Here is a 19,569-nt window from a genome sequence, read left to right as displayed (position 1 = left end):
TTGTGGTATAATTGACCTGAATGTTTGGTAAAGAAACTACCCATTTTCATTTCAGTCATCCATCACCGTCATGAATAGATTCCCGTGTAGGCCGTGTAGCCTGGCCTCTACTTGTCCCTTTCTTGACTTGGGAATAGCTGGTGCATATACGAAGTCCACACAGTAATAGCTTTCCTCTCCCCTCAACCCTTCGCACCAAGATCCAGCCCCAAAACAGTGATGTTTTGATTCTGAATTTGTGCCACAACTTGTGAAGTTATATCACTTCACTGTCTTGGGTAGAGGTATAGAGACATACAGCGTGGAAACAGGTCCTTTGGCCCAACTTGCACATGCCGACCAACATTCCCCATCTACACTAATCCCACCTTGCCTGCGTTTAGCTCATATCGCTCTAAATTTGTCCTATCCGTGTGCCTGTGTAATAGTTTCTTAAACAATATGTTAATCCCTGTTAATCCCTGCCTCAACTACCCCCTCTGGCAGCTCGTTCCATACACCCACCACCCTTAGTGTGAAGAAGTCATCCCTCAGATTCCTATTAAATCTTCCTATAAAATTCTTATTAATTACGGGTGTCGGGGTTTACGTGGAGAAGGCAGGAGAATGGGGTTAGGAGGGAGAGATAGATCAGCCGTAATTAATGGCTGGGGGAGTAGACTTGATGGGCCGAATGGCCCACCTGTACATCTATCACTTACGAACTTATGAATGTCATCTGGTTCTTGATTCCCCTATTCTGGGCAAGAGACTGTGTGTCTACTCTATCTATTCCACTGATGATTTTATACAACTTTATAAGATCACATCCTCATCCTCCTGTGCTCTCAAGGAATAGAGACCCAGCCTGCTCAACCTCTCCCTATAGCTCAGTTCCTCGAATCTTGGCAACATCTTCGTAAAGTGAGGGTGGATGTCTGGAGTAAAAATGAGATGTGGGAGGTGCATGGATGCGCAAGGAATGCTTCAGATGCTGAAATCTTATGTGGAATACAAAGTGCTGGAGAAACTCAGCAGGTCGTGCAGCATCTCTGGAGGACATGGACATGCGACGTTTCAGGTCAAGACCCTTCTTCAGACTTGAGTCCGAAATGTCTCCTGTCCATGTCCTGTAGAGAAGCTGCCGAAACACGCTGTGTTTCACCAGCACTTTGTGTTGCGTGTAGGAGTTGCATGTTAAGGAAGAGACATTCAAGAACAAGAGACCAATTTTGGTGATTATTACAGATTTGTGAGGAGAGGAAAAATATCAGTCCTGAAGAAAATAAGCTGTCTGGTGGGTGAATACGAGTTATCTGGAAAATTCTCACAAAAACAACACAAAGCAAAATACTTTGTAATCATCAACAACACTTAAAATCTGATTGCTTGTTGTTGAAATACTGTAAATTGAAAGCTTTTGCTAGCTGCAGTGGATGTTTGAAAGAGGTTGAAGCTGATGCCACTGTTCAGTGACTTGCATTTTGTGCTAGGCATTTATTCCGCACTTAAAGTTTTTTGTTTCTTTGAAAGTGTGATTTATTTTTTGTTATAAAAAGCCCAAAATATCGCCAAATGAATTAAATAATGCATGACCACTGATCCCTTACCAGTTTCAGTGTCTGATCCCTGGCCTCTTTAAATCCCACTTACTCTTTTCCTGGTTTTGGGGATAATGACCTAGGTATTATGCACCTGTAATAGGAATCCCTTAAATGAGATGTGTTGGCGATTTACACTTGAGATTCCTGTACCTTGGGACTGGAAACAGATCGGATAAATGTACAGTGCCCTCCATAATGCTTGGTACAAAGATCCATCATTTATTTACTTGCTCCACAATTTGAGATTTGTAATAGAAAAAAAACCCACATGTGTTTAAAGTGCACATTGTCAGATTTTAATAAAGGCCACTTTTATACATTTTGGTTTCACCATGTAGAAATTACTGCAGTGTTTATACATAGTCCCCCCATTTCAGGGCAGGCAGATAAGAGATGAACTTGTCATCATGTTCGGCACAGACATTGTCGACCGATGGGCCTGTTCCTGGGCCTGTTCTATTTTCTAATAGATGCTCATAACTGTAAAAACCTCCTCTGTGAGCTATTAGGAAATGGTTTTGCGGAAAACATTGTGGACAATAGACAAAAACACTGGAACTATGCAGCGAGCAAGACGGCATCAATGGGAACAGAGACAGAAGTAACATTTCATGGCCATGGTCTTATTGCAACCCCCTCCCCTTTCAGTCCTCAGATGCTGCTTGCCTTGTGGAGTATTTCCTGTTACAATCTACAGTTTTTTATATCCAGTTTTTGCATTTTGATTGTTGTTGAAAATGTACGTTATGAGTTTCTGTTCTGGTATTAATTCTCATTCAATCAATGGCATGGTTGGATCACAGAAATCAAACAAATATTACTCTTTTGCAATAATAGGTTTAAAAAAAACTTTTATCCATCCGTCAAGCATCAAATGTCAAGCATTTCATTAAGATTTTCACCATAGGACATGTTCTCAATGCAGTTTCTGTGATGGCGCAGTGTTAGAGTTGCTGTCTTATAGCGCTTGCAGCGCCGGAGATCCGGGTTCGATCCCGACCACGGGTGCTGTCTGTACAGAGTTTGTACGTTCTCCCCGTGACCGCGTAGGTTTTCTCTGAGATCTTCAGTTTCCTCCCACACTCCAAAGACGTACAGGTATGTAGGTAAATTGGCTTGGTTATAAATGTAAAATTGTCCCTAGTGTGTGTGCAGGATAGTGTTAATATGGGGGGGATTGCTGGTCGGCGCGGACCTGGTGGGCCGAAGGGCATGTTTCCGCGCTGTTTAGTATCGGATAACTAGGGTCCCGAGTACTGAGATAAGGTGAAAAAGGTTTTTTTTGTGCAATCCAGTCAAACCAAACCATACACAAAACAATTTCTCATTTTACCTAAGAAGAGGGCAGTGGAGGCCAAATCACTGGATGGATTTAAGAGAGAGTTAGATAGAGCTCTAGGCCCTAGTGCAATCAAGGGATATAGGGAGAAGGCAGGCACGGGTTATTGATAGGGGACGATCAGCCATGATCACAATGAATGGCGGTGCTGGCTCGAAGGGCCGAATGGCCTCCTCCTGAACCTATTTTCTATGTTTCTAAGAATAAACAGAGTTGCCTAAATCTGTGCCTCCTGTTTTGCAGAGTGTGAGAGATGAACCCATTCACATCCTCAACGTGGCCATCAAAATTGATAATGACACTGATGACGATGGTCTTGGTACGATGTTCGGGGAGTTCATGTATTCAATGGTGAGTAAAAGCAAATGATTGTTTACTTTGGTTACAGGTACAGTGTGGAAACAGGACATATCCATTTGAGGTCACAGTTAAAGAAGGGAGGATGTTTTTAATTTTTTTTGTTTTGGTTTGGAGACACAGTGCGGAAACAGGCCCTTCAGCCCACCGAGTCCACATAACATAACATAAAATAATGAGACGGGAATCTTTTAATTATGCACAGAACAGGATCAATTAGTCTTTTTATGCTTTATATAGGATTAAACTCCAAATCGTTAGTTTTTCCCCATTACTAAATATTCTCCACCATCCTTTGGTTCTACATTTTAAATGTACTGAGTATAGGGGATGGAAGAATGTAGCAAAGTGCTCACATCCTAAGTTTATCTTGTACAGCCTCTGTAAATTGCCCCAAGAGTGGATGAGAAAGTGGAATCACATTGAACTAGGTAGGAACGGCTGATCGATGGCCAGCATGGGCTTGGTAGGCTGAAGGGCCTGTTTCCATGCTGAAACTCTAAACTAAGACAGCAGGGAATGAGACCAACTAGATTTGTCGACCAACTACTGGCATAGACCCAATGATTTGAATGCCCTGTTGTAGATGGGCAAGACACCTGAGATTCCTGGATGAATATTTAACCCGGGGGTATGTCCCAGTCTGGTTAATCCTAGTGTGGAAAAGCAAGTGCCGGATAATCCCTTCATTTCTTTTGACAAAGTGAATGTCAGTGTCTGGGTGACATTTTGCATGATTAGGTCATTCATGTTACACAAAGAACAAACTTCTTACTCGATTTATGACCTGTCATTGTCCAAGAAATAAATAAATAAGTGACCTCAGCTGAAAAATAGTATCAATGTTCGAGAACAAAATGCTAATTTATCATTGTTTATTATTAATAGGAGGCGTATAAGAGGTTTCAATACAAATAGCAAAGGGTATGGTGTCGCAGTGTTTATGTTACATGGCTAATATTTCAGAAAGTTCACTTCCCACCAAGGCGGATTGAGAATTCAATTTGCTTTTGGGGACAAATGTCTCAAAAAAAATTGATAAAAGGAAAAAAATATATGTAAAAAGGTAAGAGATTTTAGATTGGGATTTAATCCTATTTGTTCACTGATCCATCAGGGAAAGGAAAATGTCCTTTTTCTGGGCGTATAACTACAATGCTACGATAGTCTTTTCTGTCCTTTACTGCTTTTATGAAGTGGTCATACTGAACAAGTACAGGTTCACAAATGTCTTCTACTCCCTTTGTTGGTTCACTCAGCATAAAATGTTTTATCCTATTACAGATTTTTTTTAAAGGTTTTTCACGAGTCCACCCCAACCAGCAATCACCCCGTACACTGGCACTATCACACTCACTAGGGACTATTTTACAACTTACCAAAGCCAATTAGCCTACAAACCTACACGTCTTTGGAGTGTGGGAAGAAACGGAAGCATCCGGAGAAAATTCACGTGGTTACTGGGGGAACGTCACTGATACCTTCACAGTGTTGGCAACTTCTTGTATCCTGTTCAGGTGCCTGTTTTCTCATGAGTGAGCCTAGATGGCGAGCGATGGAACCATTAGAATGAATCATCCAATATAAAATACAAACACAATTCTGCAGTAAAATTGCCCCTGGTGTGCAGGGTGGACGAGAATGTGAGATAACATGGAGCTCGTGTTAATGGGTGTTTGATTGTCAGCGAGGACTCGGTGGGCGGAAGGGCCTGTTTCCATGCTGTAGATCTTAGAAAAGGAAATCGCAAATTTTGTCAAAGTACACCTTGTCTCTCTTTCCAATTTGATTGAAATCTTACAAATTCAGTGATAGTTGTAGAATTGGATTGGGTCTTTCAACCTATACAACTTACTACATAAGTAAAGACACAAAGTGTTGGAGTAACTCAGCGGGTTAGGCAGCATCTCTGGAGAACATGGATAGATGACGATTTGGGTTGGGAACCTTCTTCAAACACTACTCAAACTCTCCATTTTACTACATTAAGCAATGCCTTTAGAAACATAGAAAAATAGGTGCAGGTGTAGGCCATTCGTCCCTTCGAGTCATTCATTATGATCATGGCTGATCATCTAAAATCAGTCCTGCTTTTTCCCCATATCCCTTGATTCCTCTAGCCCTAAGAGCTAAATCTAATCCTCTTGGCCAAGCTATCTTACACACTTGGCCAAGAAAGCTATTGAAACCATTCAATGAATTATCTGAATGGTGGCCAATTAGGAAAAGGGGAGATGCAACGAGACCTGGGTGTCATGGTACACCAGTCATTGAAAGTAGGAATGCAGGTGCAGCAGGCAGTGAAGAAAGCAAATGGTATGTTAGCATTCAAAGCAAAAGGATTTGAGTATAAGAGCAGGGAGGTTCTACTGCAGTTGTACAGGGTCTTGGTGAGACCACACCTGGAGTATTGCGTACAGTTTTGGTCTCCTAATCTGAGGAAAGACATTCTTGCCATAGAGGGAGTACAGAGAAGGTTCACCAGATTGATTCCTGGGATGGCAGGACTTTCCTATGAAGAAAGACTGGATAGACTCGGCTTGTACACGCTAGAATTTAGAAGATTGAGGGGGGATCTTATAGAAACTTACAAAATTCTTAAGGGGTTGGACAGGCTATATGCAGGAAGATTATTCCTGATGTTGGGGAAGTCCAGAACTAGGGGTCACAGTTTAAGGATAGAGGGAAGTCTTTTAGGACCGAGATGAGAAAATCATTTTTTACACAGAGAGTGGTGAATCTGTGGAATTCTCTGCCACAGAAGGTAGTTGAGGCCAGTTCATTGGCTATCTTTAAGAGGGAGTTAGATGTGGCCCTTGTGGCTAAAGGGATCAGGGGGTATGGAGAGGGCAGGGATGGGATACTGAGTTGGATGATCAGCCATGATCATATCGAATGGCGGTGCAGGCTCGAAGGGCCGAATGGCCTACTCCTGCACCTATTTTCTATGTTTCTAATTAATATTCTGACAGCGGGGAAATTAGCCTGTTGCAGTATCGAGCACACTGTAAGAAACTTCTTTTTTTCCAGAGATCAATTCTGTTTGACCATGGCATTCGACGCCTGACTTTCCTCGTGGCACAGAAGGTATGGTCCCTTTCCTCACATTAAAACTATTCTCATCTGCCTTTAACATATATAACCAACTGTATAATTATAGAAAATAAAAATATCATCAAATTGTAATTTAATTGATCAAGCCGTTAATTGTCCAATTTAGTGATTTTTTTTAATCGAAATTCATTTGTAATAGTAGGATGTAAATGTAGTCAATTAACCTTATTTGCCTGAAAACTGGACCTGCCCTTTGTTTTTAGCATATAATGTTGTAAATCAGGAAAATAATGCATTCCATGAAGCAAAGTAAATGGCAGAGTATGAGGGGGGACAAAGAATTCTTCAATACTTCAAATATTTTGATTGAATTTAACATATTTAACTTTGTTCAACATTTTCTTCTTCATGATGGTTCCTTGTGCATCCTTGTTTCATCATGCCAGCAAAGGAACGCAGAATCCAGCAGTAAAAAAACAGAGGTTTGCAGAATCTAGCACTGTTGACGGCCGCATTTTCTCTCCCCTTCTCTCTGCCTCATTTCGAAGGCTCCGATGAGGCTGCAACATTTATTAATGTTCCTTGTTTCCACACTCCAGTCATGACTAGAAACTTTCTCACAAATCCCTACCTTCTAGTCATCCATGGGCAATATTACCTTGTCATTGTGAACCTCTCACTACTCCTACTTCCGCTGTTTCCAAAGCTCAGTGTAAAACGTTCACGAATCAAGCGTGTTTAATTGTCACATATACCGGCTACGGAACAATTAAATTCTGACTTGCAGCAGCAAAACAGACCTGAAAATATAATACTCATAAATAACATATAATACATTTAAAAAAATCAAGAAAAAGTAAGAATTTGACAGCAGAGAAATGCAGATTTGATTTGTAAGAAATTACACAATTAGTAATTTTCTCTGGCTGCTTGGTTTCATTGGATTTCGAATGCAATAATTTCACTGAAAACACCATATAGATCTATCACATCTTAAAATGCTATTGTTGGTTTGATCAGTAATATTTGACAAGTTATGTTAAGATGTAACTTCTTTAAAATGGGCTTTGTGTGGCAGAGCTGCTTCTACTTTGATCAGTAACTGAGCTTCACTAATATACAGATCTTGTCTTTGCATTCCGTCCCAAAGGATTTCCGGAAGCAGTGTAATTACGAAGTGGATCGGAGGTTCCATGTAAGTATAGGACAGGACACAGGTTTCTTGCTGTGTCTCTCTCTCTGTCTGAGCTAAAATGAAAAACTGGCCTGAAACTGTGTGGATCTAGCTATCAGAGGAAATTATAACTCTGATCTTAAATTCCAGCGTTAATACTTAGACTGCATGTTGTTATTCTCTCCAGCTCTTAAACAGGTCTACTTGTGTGAGGTAGACAAAAATGCTGGAGAAACTCAGCAGGTGAGGCAGCATCTATGGAGCGAAGGATTCGGTGAGGTTTCGGCTCGACCCGAAACATTACCTATTCCTTCGCGCCATAGATGCTGCCTCACCCGCTGAGTTTCTCCAGCATTTTTGTCTACCTTCGATTTTTCCAGCATCTGCAGTTCTTTCTTGAACATACTTATGTGAGGAGTTCTTTATGGGGCTAAGTAATCATGGACTTAACATTTTCCAACTGTACCACCAAAAATGGACCCGAAACGTTGCCTGCCCATCCCCTTCACAGATGCTGCTTGGCCCACTGAGTTCCTCCAGCACTTTGTGCTTCATTCATTCAGGTCTCTGGCTGGCGCTGGCGCTGGCTTGTTTGAGAAGCTGATGTTGGGCTCTGGTTATTTCAGCATCAAACCAGGATCTCTTTCTTTTCACCCCGCACTGTCCATGAAAGATCAGCATCGGCTTTGATTTTCATTAATGACCAATAACATTTGAAATTATCATTTTTTAAAAACAATTTCCTGTTTTTACCAGCATTGTCAAACCGAGAATGGTTGTAAATCCGAGGGCAGTAATTTATACACTGCTTTCCAACACTTAGTGGACAAAATTACACTGCAATATCTGACGGTGACATTTCTTTGACTATTATTTTAACTTTAGTAGTCTAACTTTTTGTTTAGTTGATAAACTGGCATAAGGAGCTGACAGTTGAATCTTGTATTCAGCATTGTTGCCAATAATGTGTCCTCCTGACCTATTCGACACTTAAAGCAGAGTTTTCTGTAAATTCACTTTGTACTATGTTGCTGGTGTTATGTGGCTTTTTGAAGTTACTTGGACCAGCATTTATGCCAGTACAAATTGTGCCAAAAGTTTAATGAACATAGAATTGGACAACACAAGGACACAGGCCCTTTAGCCTACAATGTCCATGCCGAACATGATGGCAATTTAAACGAATCTCCTCTGCCTGCACATGATCTATAAACCCTCCATTCCATTTGCCCATCCAAAAATATCTGAAACGCCACTATCATATCTGCCTCCAACACCACCCCTGGCAACGTGTTCCAGGCACCCACCATCCTCTGCGCAAAAGGTTTACCCTGCATATCTCCTTTAAACTTTGCCCTTTAGAACAATAAAAGCTTCCTTTCCAAGTATGCTTTACTCTATTTGAATTATGGTTATGTTTTATCAAGTCTCGCTTGCATTAAGGAGTTATTAAGCAGGCTTGATAATTCAATGCAGGTAGCCCAACACATGGAATCCAATTGTTCCAAATACCAACTTATAGTTCAGTACTTATCGGTTGCGAATTTGACTTCTATTCATCCCATTAAACTTAAATGGATTGTTTGCAATGCATTTGCAATTGCTTTCTTTTTTGATGCACTTTTCTCTTCAGCAAATGAAACAATCCACAGATGCCACACTTACTAATTTTATTTACTGTCTCTGTAATAAGCACCACAGGGAAGTGGGCAGGGGGTGCATAGCTGGCCCAATAATTATGTAATCTCTCATCTTATCGGCCATACAACCTGATTATCAATGTAATAACAAGATAAAATTATTTATTTTCTTGCTCGTTTTCAAATTTCCCTGAGTTCCAGGGTGTCTTGAGCAGTTAAATTAAGCACATTATTATGATTGTCTAAGTAATGGCTGACTGCTCTACCACAGCAGGGGCTAATGACCTCCATAGACTCTGCAGGATATTCAGGTTCAATCTGATGTAAGTGGTATTGACTTGGGTGAGGTGGGTTGCGAAGGGGGAGGGGGCGGCGAGCGGGTTAAAAGAAAAGCCTTTCCCAAAACCAATATTAGGTAGCACTGATTTCACTTTTTACGGAGCAGTACCTTTTATATGGTGATAATATCTTCATGGAAATTGGCATTATAGCCATTAAATATCTCACAGCCATTATCCCAACAATTCCATCAGCCAAGTTGCATTTGCAAAGCAATAATGCGAGGTCTGTAGGGAGAAATAAACCTCTAAAAGCTGCTTTTTTTTTTATTGTTCCAGAGAAAGAAAAACTATGTTAATGAATTTTTTTATCGCCACTGGAGTAATTTTTCTTTTTTCGGCATTACCATCAGTGGCCTGATCCACTGAAGTTCTGTGGATACTAAATGTGATTTATCGTGGTTATTTTCTGGCAATGTTCTCTTTTTAAACACTATCTTCGTGTATGTCTACTTGTTGGTTTCAAATGAAAGGAATGCAGGATAGAGTGAATGTGGAGAGGGTGTTTCCACCAGTGGGAGAATCTAGGACCAGAGGCCATAGCCTCAGAATAAAAGGACATACCTTTTGAAAGGAGATGAGGAGGAATTTCTTTAGTCAGGCAGTGGTGAATATATGGAATTCACTGCCATGGACAGCTTTGGAGGCGAAGCCATTCAGTATTTTTCAGACGGAGATTGACAGATTCTTGATAGTACGGGTTTCAGGTGTTACGCGAAGAATGCAGGAGAATGGGGTTGAGAGGGAAAGATTGATTAGCCATGATTGAATGGTGGAGTAGACCTGATGGGCCAAATGGCCTCATTTTGCTCCAAGAACGTATGAACTTATGAATGGTGTATTAAAGAATATTTTTCTTCTCGCCCTCTTGTATACAGAGAGAATTTCCAAAGTTCTTCACTTTCCGCTCAAGAGACAAGGTAAGGCACACAGCAGAACTAAACTTAATTTCCGGTCATAGAATCTTTCTACATGTCATTTGGTGCATCTTGCTTGAGCAGCTTTGTAAAGTCTAACAAGGTTCTTCCACACCTCCAATCTTTCCCCAAGACCCGACATATTTTACCTATTCAGGTAGTTATTAGTTTAGTTTTGAGATACCATTTGGAAGCAGGCCCTTCAGGCTACTGAGTCCGTGTTGACCCTTGATCACCCATACACTTTCTATGTTATCCCACTTTCACATTCTACACAGTAGGGGCAATTTACAGAGGCCAGTTAACCTACAGACCTGCATGTCTTTGGGATGTGGGAGGAAAGCATTGCACCCGGAGAAAACCCACGTGGTCACGGGGAGAACCTACAAACTCCGTACAGTCAGCACTCGTCACGATCGAACCCTGGAAAAATAACATAGGTGACATTTTGGATTGGAACCCTTCTTCAAACTGAAAGTAGAGGTGTGGTGGGAGGAGGGGGGGGGGGAATAAACTGGAAGCAAGAAAAGGCCAGAACAAAATGCATCCAGTTTATCACACACCCCCATCCCTCACCTCTACTTTCAGTCTGAAGCAGGATTCCGACCCAAAATGTCACCCATGCTTTTTCTCCAGAGATGCTGCCTGATCCGCTTACTTACTGCAGCGTTTTGTGTCTATCTTCGTTATAAACCAACATCTGAACTTTTTGTAACCTTTCCATGTTCTCCGGAAATGCTGCCTGAACCGCATACTTATTCCAGTACTTTTCCTCTTTTAGGTAAACCAGCATTTGCGGTTCCTTGTGTCTATAAAGAAAATATAGTTTGTCTTTGGACACTTGGTGTGATGGCATGTGACACTTAAGCATATGCTCTCTGTCCATCACGTTCTAGGAGGTGTTGATGCTTCTGAGACGGTGGGGAAGCCAAATTGGCAAAATGGAATCAACAATTTTGCTGTGTAATGGTTTGTTAGGATTATCTTCATTGTTCCATTTTGGGGTTTAATTGCTCTTTAAAAGCTGCCCCATAACACCTTCCTTTTGACTCCTGACCTTTAAAAGAAACAAATGCTAAATAAAGAGGAAACAAGGAACTGCAGCTGCTGGTTTACAAAAAAAACACAAAGTGCTGGAATAACTCAGTGGACCAGGCAGCATCTATGGAGAACATGGATAAGTGATTTTTCGGGTTGGGACCTTTTTTCAGACTAGCGGAAGGGGGGGGGGTTCAGGAAGAAAACTGGAAGAGAGAAAGGTTCAGACAAATCGTTGGCAGGTAGCAGGTGAGCACAGGGATTTTGATATGCAGGTGGTTGGACAAAGGCCAGAGATGGGAAAAACAGAAGGTGTGAGACAAAGGGATTGAAGGGTCGCAAATATAGGAAGTCGATGGGGGGGGGGGGGGGGGGGGGGGGGGGGGGGGGGGGGGGGGGAGAAATAGGTGCAAGCCCAGGTGAAGGACGGGGGGTGGGGGCTGGGGAGGGGGCGAGAAAAGAGGGGAGTTGAGATTACCTAAAAATTGGAGAATTCAGTGTTCATACCATTGGGTTATAAGCTACCCAAACAGATATGAGGCACTGTATGAGATGCTAAATGATGATAAGATTGATGGATTTCTCATTTCATGTTTCATTTTAAGACTAATTGGGGTGAAGATGTACATGGGGGAATAAGTGATTGTAAAAACCTTGATGGTAGTGGTGTAGAAAAAGCAGGATGAATGATAATTCAGTGCCGGAGACACAAGAGGTGCAGGTAAGATGTGTGGCTGGAAACTTTACAAATGAAATAAGAATATTACAGTACAGTAATTGCAAGAAATGTTGGTGGCATGAATAGTATGATCGAGAGAACGTGATGTGAAATGACTGTTATTTGGAAGCTTGTCACATTGTAAACACGTTGATGAATTGTGAGGTTAGAATGCAGAGCAATGGGAATAAGATGAACATTCCATGAATCTAGATTTGAGTTGATAAGATTTAATGTCCTGGCATTAAAACAAACACTATCAAATGGCACAGTGGGGTGTATCAGGGAAATTGAGTTTTTTACTTTGAGAAATAGATTTTGCCGTATTAAGGCCAGTACATTAAACCCTGCTTTGTAAATATATTATGAGGTGCAAACATTTTTACTGTGTTCGTGCGACTAGTTTTAGTGTAGAATTAATGAAGAGAGTTTGCTGTAATGTAGAGCCTTTTTAAACGTGAGTCATCCTTAGGGTGAAGCAGCTTAACTTGGATACATTATTTCATACTTTGATTTAATTGCGGCCACTGGAATTACATCTTAAATTGTAATCGTATTAGAAATCTTTCATGTTTGTTAGAATTTGAAAAGACTTTGAACAATATTAAAAAAATGGTTAGGTTAAACAAAGTTGCATTGATGAAGAGGAATGCCATTGTTTAAAGATGCACCTCATCATCCCCACACATCTAGTACCAGTTTATGATGGTGCATTGCAGCTGCTTCTGATGATCCACCATGCCTTGTGTATACAGACACAAAGAACTGAAGATGCTGGTTTACAAAACTGACACAGAAATTTGGAGTAACATGGATCAGGCGTCATCTCTGGAGAATGTTTTGTGTTGGAACTTGTGCTTAGTATATGTTAGCTTGAACTGCCAGATCTGTTCTTGATTTCATCCCATTTAGTATGATGGTAGCAATGCACTGGATGCTGGGTCAGTGCCAGATATTCCTTTCAGTTTTAGTCTTAGTTTAGTTTAGTTTATTGTCACGTGTACCATGGTACAGTAAAAAACATTTTGTCGCATGCTGTCGTCAGTGGAAAGACTATACATGATTATAATCGAGCTGTCCACAATGTTCAGATACATGTTAAAGGGAATACCATTTAGTGCAAGGTAAAGTCCTATTAAAGATAGTCTGTAGGTCTCCACAGAGGGAGGTGGTAGGTCAGATCCGCTCTCTAGTTTTTGGAAGGATGGTTTAGTTGCCTGATGGTTTAGCTGGGAACAGACTGCGATCTGGCGATGGGCGTTTTCACACTACTGTACCTCTTACCTGATGGGAGAGGAATGAAGAGGGAATGACCGGGGGTAAGACCAGTCTTTGATTATGCTGTTAGCCTTGCCGAAGCAGAGCGAAGTGTAGATGGAACCTTCTGTTCACCTGTTTTAAAGCAGTAGTTGAGATATAAATAAATAGGGTGCTGGACTATTTTGGAAGGCATTTAGGAGCTAACCAAATGTTGTGGATTTACAGTAGAGGTGGGCAGATTTCCTCTCCTGAAGCATGTAAATGGTAGGTTTTACGAAGGTCAGCTTGCTTCCTTGTTATTCAGAATAGTTGGGGGGTTTTTCTCTTTAATTTTGACGCTATTTCTATTTTGCATTTATATTGGGATGTGAACGTGATTCTAGAATGTCATTTCAGGTCTCTTGGTTTATAGTTTGGTAATGAGTACGCTAATTACCGGCCACTGGTCCACATTAAATATCTCCCCTGTACTAGCTTTGATCAGTAATTCTGGCATTTCAGTGCGCCTGATGTCTTAGTCAATTCCTCCTTATTTTGTTTATCTTGTTTCAATAAGGAAATTCAGAACAGTTTTAAAAACTTGAAGCACCGATGTGTCGATCTCTCTGCACTTCACCTTCTCTTGCAACTTGCCCGTTCCTCCCTCGAACACCATTACTGTTATACAAGTGTATTGCAGGCCCTTCCCGAGTTACAAACATTTAGGGCAACTTACATACATCCTACTCACAAGCGGCACAGTAGCACAGTGAGGGCAGCACAATGGAGCAGCAGTAGAGTTGCTGCCTTACAGCTCAGAGACTACGGTTCAATCCTGTCTGTACGGAGTTTGTACATTCTCCCCTTAACCGCATGGGTTTTCTCCGGGTGCTCCGGTTTCCTCCCACATTCCAAAGAAGTGTAGGTTTATTCATTTTTGTATATTGTCCCTAGTGTGTAGGATAGAACCAGTGTATGGGTGATTGCTGTTCAGCGTGGACTCAGTGGGTCGAAGGGCCCGTTTCCATGCTGTATCTCTCAACTAAACTGAACTGTACGACTAAACTAAACTTAACATCTAAACTAAACTAAACAAAACCGAGCGGCAACAATCGGGTGCTGGGCCTATTCCGGCAGAGCTGGCAGCTCTGAGCAGACTCACTCACTCGCTGAGTCAGTGAAGCCGGCTAGTGGCCGCTCTACCCTTGCCTGCTCGCTCGCCCATCTCAGCTGTTTCTGCAATCCTCTCCCACGCACCGTTCGTGTGCATTTCCGACTTACGAAAAGTTCAGGTGCCGAATAGTTCTCAGGAAGGAGACGCATTCCTAACCAGGTGGAATGAGCACATATACCACTTCATTCTTGCTGAATGGCTGTGTTGCACACTCATCACTTTTCCCCCCCAGTTTCAGGAAGACCGGATTTACCGGCATCTGGAGCCAGCCTTGGCTTTCCAACTGGAGCTGAATCGGATGCGGAATTTTGACCTAAGCGCAATGCCGTGCGCCAACCATAAAATGCACCTCTATCTCGGCGCTGCAAAGGTGGAGGCAGGAATTGAGGTCACCGACTACAGATTCTTTGTACGAGCCATCATTCGGCACTCGGACTTGGTCACTAAGGTAAGTCGGACGAGAGGTTCAACTGGCAGAAAGCTTCCTGCAAACACGGACGTTGAACCAGAAGGAAAGTCTTAAGAGTGACAGACAACCTAGTTGGAGAGTCGGATTTTGGATTGGTCGCGATGGGAGGCTGCCAAGAGCTCTGATTTTGGAGCAATCAAAATTAGGGTGGCAAAGTGGCACAGCAGTAGAGTTGCTGCCTCACAGCACCAGAGACCCGGGTTCCAGCCTGACAATGGGTGCTGTCAGTATGGAGCTTGTATGTTCTCCCTGTGACTGCATTGATTTTCTCTGGGTGCTCCGATTTCCTTCCACACTCTAAAGACGTACATGTTTGTAGGTTAATTGGCTTTGGTAAAATTGTAAATTTCCCTAGTGCATAGAACAGTGTCAGTGTAAGGAGTGATTGTTGGCCCGTGCGGACTCGGTGGCCGGAGGATCTGTTTCTGCACTGTATTTGTTTTTTTAAAGATACAACGTGGAAACAAGCCCTTCGGCCCACCGAGTCCATAAACTGTCCAAAAGTGATTTTTGCTATTAAGTGAGGAGTGGAGGAAGGTATGATGGTGTTGAAGTGATGGGAACATTGCCTGAGATGAGAGAAACGTTCACAGTGACAAATCTCAAGGGAGCCGAGGGGAAATAGAGTCAAAGGAGAATTATGGTGGATCTTGTTGACATGGTAGAGTGTCAGTGCAGATGGAAGCGGAACTGTCATAAGTTGGAGAATCAAAGGTTTGGTGAGTTTAATTCAGTTTAATGAAAAGGGAAGTATCTGAACAGACATCTCAACCTTCATGAATTTGATGTAAGGCGTAGAGATTTGTGGAGCCATTTGATGGGAGAACAAAAACTGGTGGTTATCTTGCTCTCCGCAATGGTGATTATGGCCACAGACGTATGCGGCCTGACGATAATTGGTGTGGTTTGGTTTAGTTTATTGTCACGTGTGCTGAGGTACAGTGAAATGTTTCTGTTGCGTGCTAACCAGTTAGCGGAAAGACTACACATGATTACAATTGAGCCATCCAGCATTTCGAAAGGTGATAAAGGGAATAACGCTTAGTGCAAGATTAAAGTCCGATTAAAGATGGTCCAAGGGTCTTCAGTGAGGTAGATGGTAGCTCAGGGCCGCTCTCTAGTTGATGGTAGAATGGTTCAGTTGCCTGATAACAGCTGGCAAGAAACTGTCCTTGAATCTGGAGGTGTGCGTTTTCACACTTCTGTACCTCTTGCCTGATGGGAGAGGGGAGAAGAGGGAGTGGCCGGGGTGCGACTCGTCCTTGATTATGCTGCTGACCTTGCCGAGGCAGCGTGAAGTTGTGATGAAATCAATGGAAGGGAGGTTGGGTTGTGTGATGGTCTGGGCTACATCCACAATTCTCTGCAATTTCTTGTATTGGCAAAGGCAATGGAAATCTATGCCATTTGCTCATCCCTGGAAGTGTAGAGGGTAAAGTGTGAGGAAGTGAATGAAGGTATTTGCAGTGGATTAAGACATTTTTGATGAAGGATGCAGTTGTGGAGGTACTGCAGGTTGCATGTATGAAGTCTGGAAGAGAAATTATCACCTGGATTTTTTTTACTCTAACAATGGAAGCAACCGTTAACAGCTGGTTTCACAACGTGGGTGGGGAAGAATGGTAGGAGATGGCCAATTGTAAAGTCAGATTGGAGGACCTCAAATGGTGTATGAAACTTTGACCGTTAAACTTGGAATAAAACCTGATCTACTTCTCCAAAAGAAATCACATGATGAGTTATATTATGTGCTATAATTCTGAGTAGCACTTTACGCTGTTAATGTGTCTGCCTAGTCATATTTTTTTTAATTTTACTGCATTTTAATGTAACTTTTGATGGTCTACTTCACTTGATATGATTTTTCACTTAATTTGAAAGTCCTCTTTGAAAAGTTGAACAAGCATAAAACTGAGGGCAGGTAGCAGATTACTTAAAAGCCCTGTGATGCTTTAAGCAAAATTACTCTAAATGAAACAGACCTGTATTTAACGATTGCTGCTTTTTGATTCAAGTAAGTTGGGTTTTGTTCTTAAATTTCTTTTGCATGTCGGTGATTAAAGGTGACAGTTTTACATAGAAACATAGAAAATAGATGCCCTTCGAGCCTACACCACCATTCATTGTGATCATGGCTGATCATCCACAATCAGTAACCCGTGCCTGCCTTTTATATCCTTTGATTCCTCCCCACATGCCTCCCCATATCCCTCGATTCCGCTAGCCCCTAGAGCTCTATCCAACTCTCTTTTAAATTCATCCAGTGAATTGGTCTCTACTGCATCTGTGGCAGAGAATTCCACAAATTCACAACTCTCTGGGTGAAAAAGTTTTTTCTCATCTCAGTTTTAAATGGCCTCCCCTTTATTCTTAGACTGAATACAAGCCCAGTCTTTCCAATCTTTTATCATATGACAGTCCCGCCATCATTTAAAAAAATTCAATTGGTTTAATAATTTCATAGTTAATTGAGAGAAATATTGACAATGTTTTTGAATTTTCTTAATTCAGTTTAACTGCATCTAACACATGGGATTTTAATTGGTTTTGTTTCTGCTCATTTAATTTTCTACGGGGAGCCTGGCCTTTTAAAAAAAAAAAAGCCAATTTTATCTATTCCTTTTCTGAAAATCCCTATTCATGTTCAGATACAGATGTTGGATATTTATTGGATTTATTAAGTGAGTATTATTTTAGGAAGTGGATCTCAACACTAAATTTTTCCTCTGTTATTTCATCCACCACAGTATTATTCCCATTCCTTCTCTCCAGAGATGCTGCCTGTCCCGCTGAGTTACTCCAGCATTTTGTATCTACCTCGATTTAAACCAGCATCGGCAGTTCTTTCCTACACAGTAGTATTCCCAACCCAAATCCACCTTCCAAATCATGCCTCTGAGAAGATTTTCATCCAGTTGTTATTGTTGTTTTTCTGCTGTTTTGTTTTGTAGCTAAAATTATTGAACTTGGTGTAATCCAGGATTAATCCTTGCATTTAGCCGCACATTTTAAAAATTGCTAGTTCATTGTAGGTGATCTGCTTTTGATTATTTTTCTTTTCTTTGTCTATAGTCCTTCATCTCTCCAGCGCTGTCTCGCAGCAACTCTACCGCTGCAGCCACTGTGCTGCCCATTATTATTAGATTTTGTTCAGATTTTGGGTATCATGTGGTATGAGAGGTGGGGTTTAGATTTTCTTGCCATTATTTCTCTCAATAGTCAAGGAATATTTACAGTGATACTAACTTTGCTTGCAGGAAGCCTCGTTTGAGTACCTGCAGAATGAGGGCGAGCGTTTGTTACTGGAAGCTATGGACGAATTGGAAGTGGCATTTAACAACACTAACGTTCGAACAGACTGCAACCACATCTTCCTCAACTTCGTTCCCACTGTTATCATGGATCCTTCAAAGGTAGGCGTTTACTTCTAATTTGTCTCGAGGAAACATTAAAGCAAACTACAATCTAGATGTTTGGGAGCTTGTGGATGTGGGCACAGGTGAACTGTTCGCCCTGATACTAAGTGCCGTCACAAAACCAGTGACAGTGTGTGAATGATCTCAAGTCCCAAGTGAGTAGGATAGCGTTAGTGTGCGGGGATCAATGGTTGGCGCGGAAATAGTGGGCCAAAGAACCTGTTTCCGCACTGTATCTCTAAACTAAACTATATTTGTTAGCACGATGGCTATTGTACAGTAATTCTGCAATGGATTGAGGTTCTGAGTATTTGTTTCTTTTCCTTCTTCCAGATTGAAGAGTCCGTGCGCAGCATGGTGATGCGATACGGCAGTCGTCTCTGGAAGCTACGGGTGCTTCAGGCTGAGCTGAAAATAAATATCCGCCTGACTCCCACTGGGAAGGCCATTCCAATCAGACTCTTTCTGACCAATGAGTCAGGTTATTACCTGGATATTAGTCTGTACAAGGAGGTGACAAACATCGGGACTAGTCAGGTATGAGCTGAATTACTAACTTGTACATTAACAGGTGTGTTTACTGAAACTGAATTAGGTTTGTATTTATTATTGTCACATGGTGCACAGTCTCTTGCCCTGAGTAGAGGAATTAAGAACCATAGGACATAGGTTTAAAGTGAAGGTGGAATGATTCTATAGGAATCTGAGGGATAACATTTTCACACAAAGGGTGGTGGGTGTATGGAACAAGCTGCCGGAGAAGGTAGTTGAGCAATGTTTAAGAAACAATTAGACAGGTACATGGATAGGACAGGTTGAGAGGGATTTAGGTCAAATGCCGGCAGGTGGGACTAGTATGGATGGGACATGTTTGGACAGTAGTGGCAAGTTGGGCTGAAGGGTCTGTTTCCACGCTGTATGACTATGTTCTGTGGGTCAGTGAAAAGCTTTGTTTTGCATGCGATCCAAACAGATCAGCTGTGCAATGCATAGATACAATAAGTTCAAACTCAAGTAAAATACAATACAGCAAAGGCGCAGAATATAGTTCGCAGCATTGTACTGTATCAGTTACATGGACAAAGTTTAGTAGTTTAGTTTATTGTCATGTGT

General features: G+C 41.7%; 1 protein-coding gene across 1 annotated transcript in view; it reads left to right on the top strand.

Annotated features, from left to right (window-relative positions):
- acaca (acetyl-CoA carboxylase alpha) overlaps positions 1-19,569 on the top strand; it is a 225,406-nt gene that overhangs the window by 90,414 nt on the left and 115,423 nt on the right. Inside the window, exons 32-38 of the mRNA XM_033046251.1 lie at positions 3,166-3,273; positions 6,310-6,366; positions 7,484-7,528; positions 10,364-10,405; positions 14,804-15,019; positions 18,298-18,453; positions 18,790-18,993. Of these exons, the coding sequence (XP_032902142.1) occupies positions 3,166-3,273; positions 6,310-6,366; positions 7,484-7,528; positions 10,364-10,405; positions 14,804-15,019; positions 18,298-18,453; positions 18,790-18,993 (828 nt within the window). The remainder of the gene's footprint in view (positions 1-3,165; positions 3,274-6,309; positions 6,367-7,483; positions 7,529-10,363; positions 10,406-14,803; positions 15,020-18,297; positions 18,454-18,789; positions 18,994-19,569) is intronic.

The sequence above is a fragment of the Amblyraja radiata genome, chromosome 28, assembly GCF_010909765.2.
Source record: "Amblyraja radiata isolate CabotCenter1 chromosome 28, sAmbRad1.1.pri, whole genome shotgun sequence".
NCBI lineage: Eukaryota > Metazoa > Chordata > Chondrichthyes > Rajiformes > Rajidae > Amblyraja > Amblyraja radiata.
Note: the sequence above shows the minus strand (reverse complement) of the source record. Positions and strands in the feature narration are given on the sequence as shown.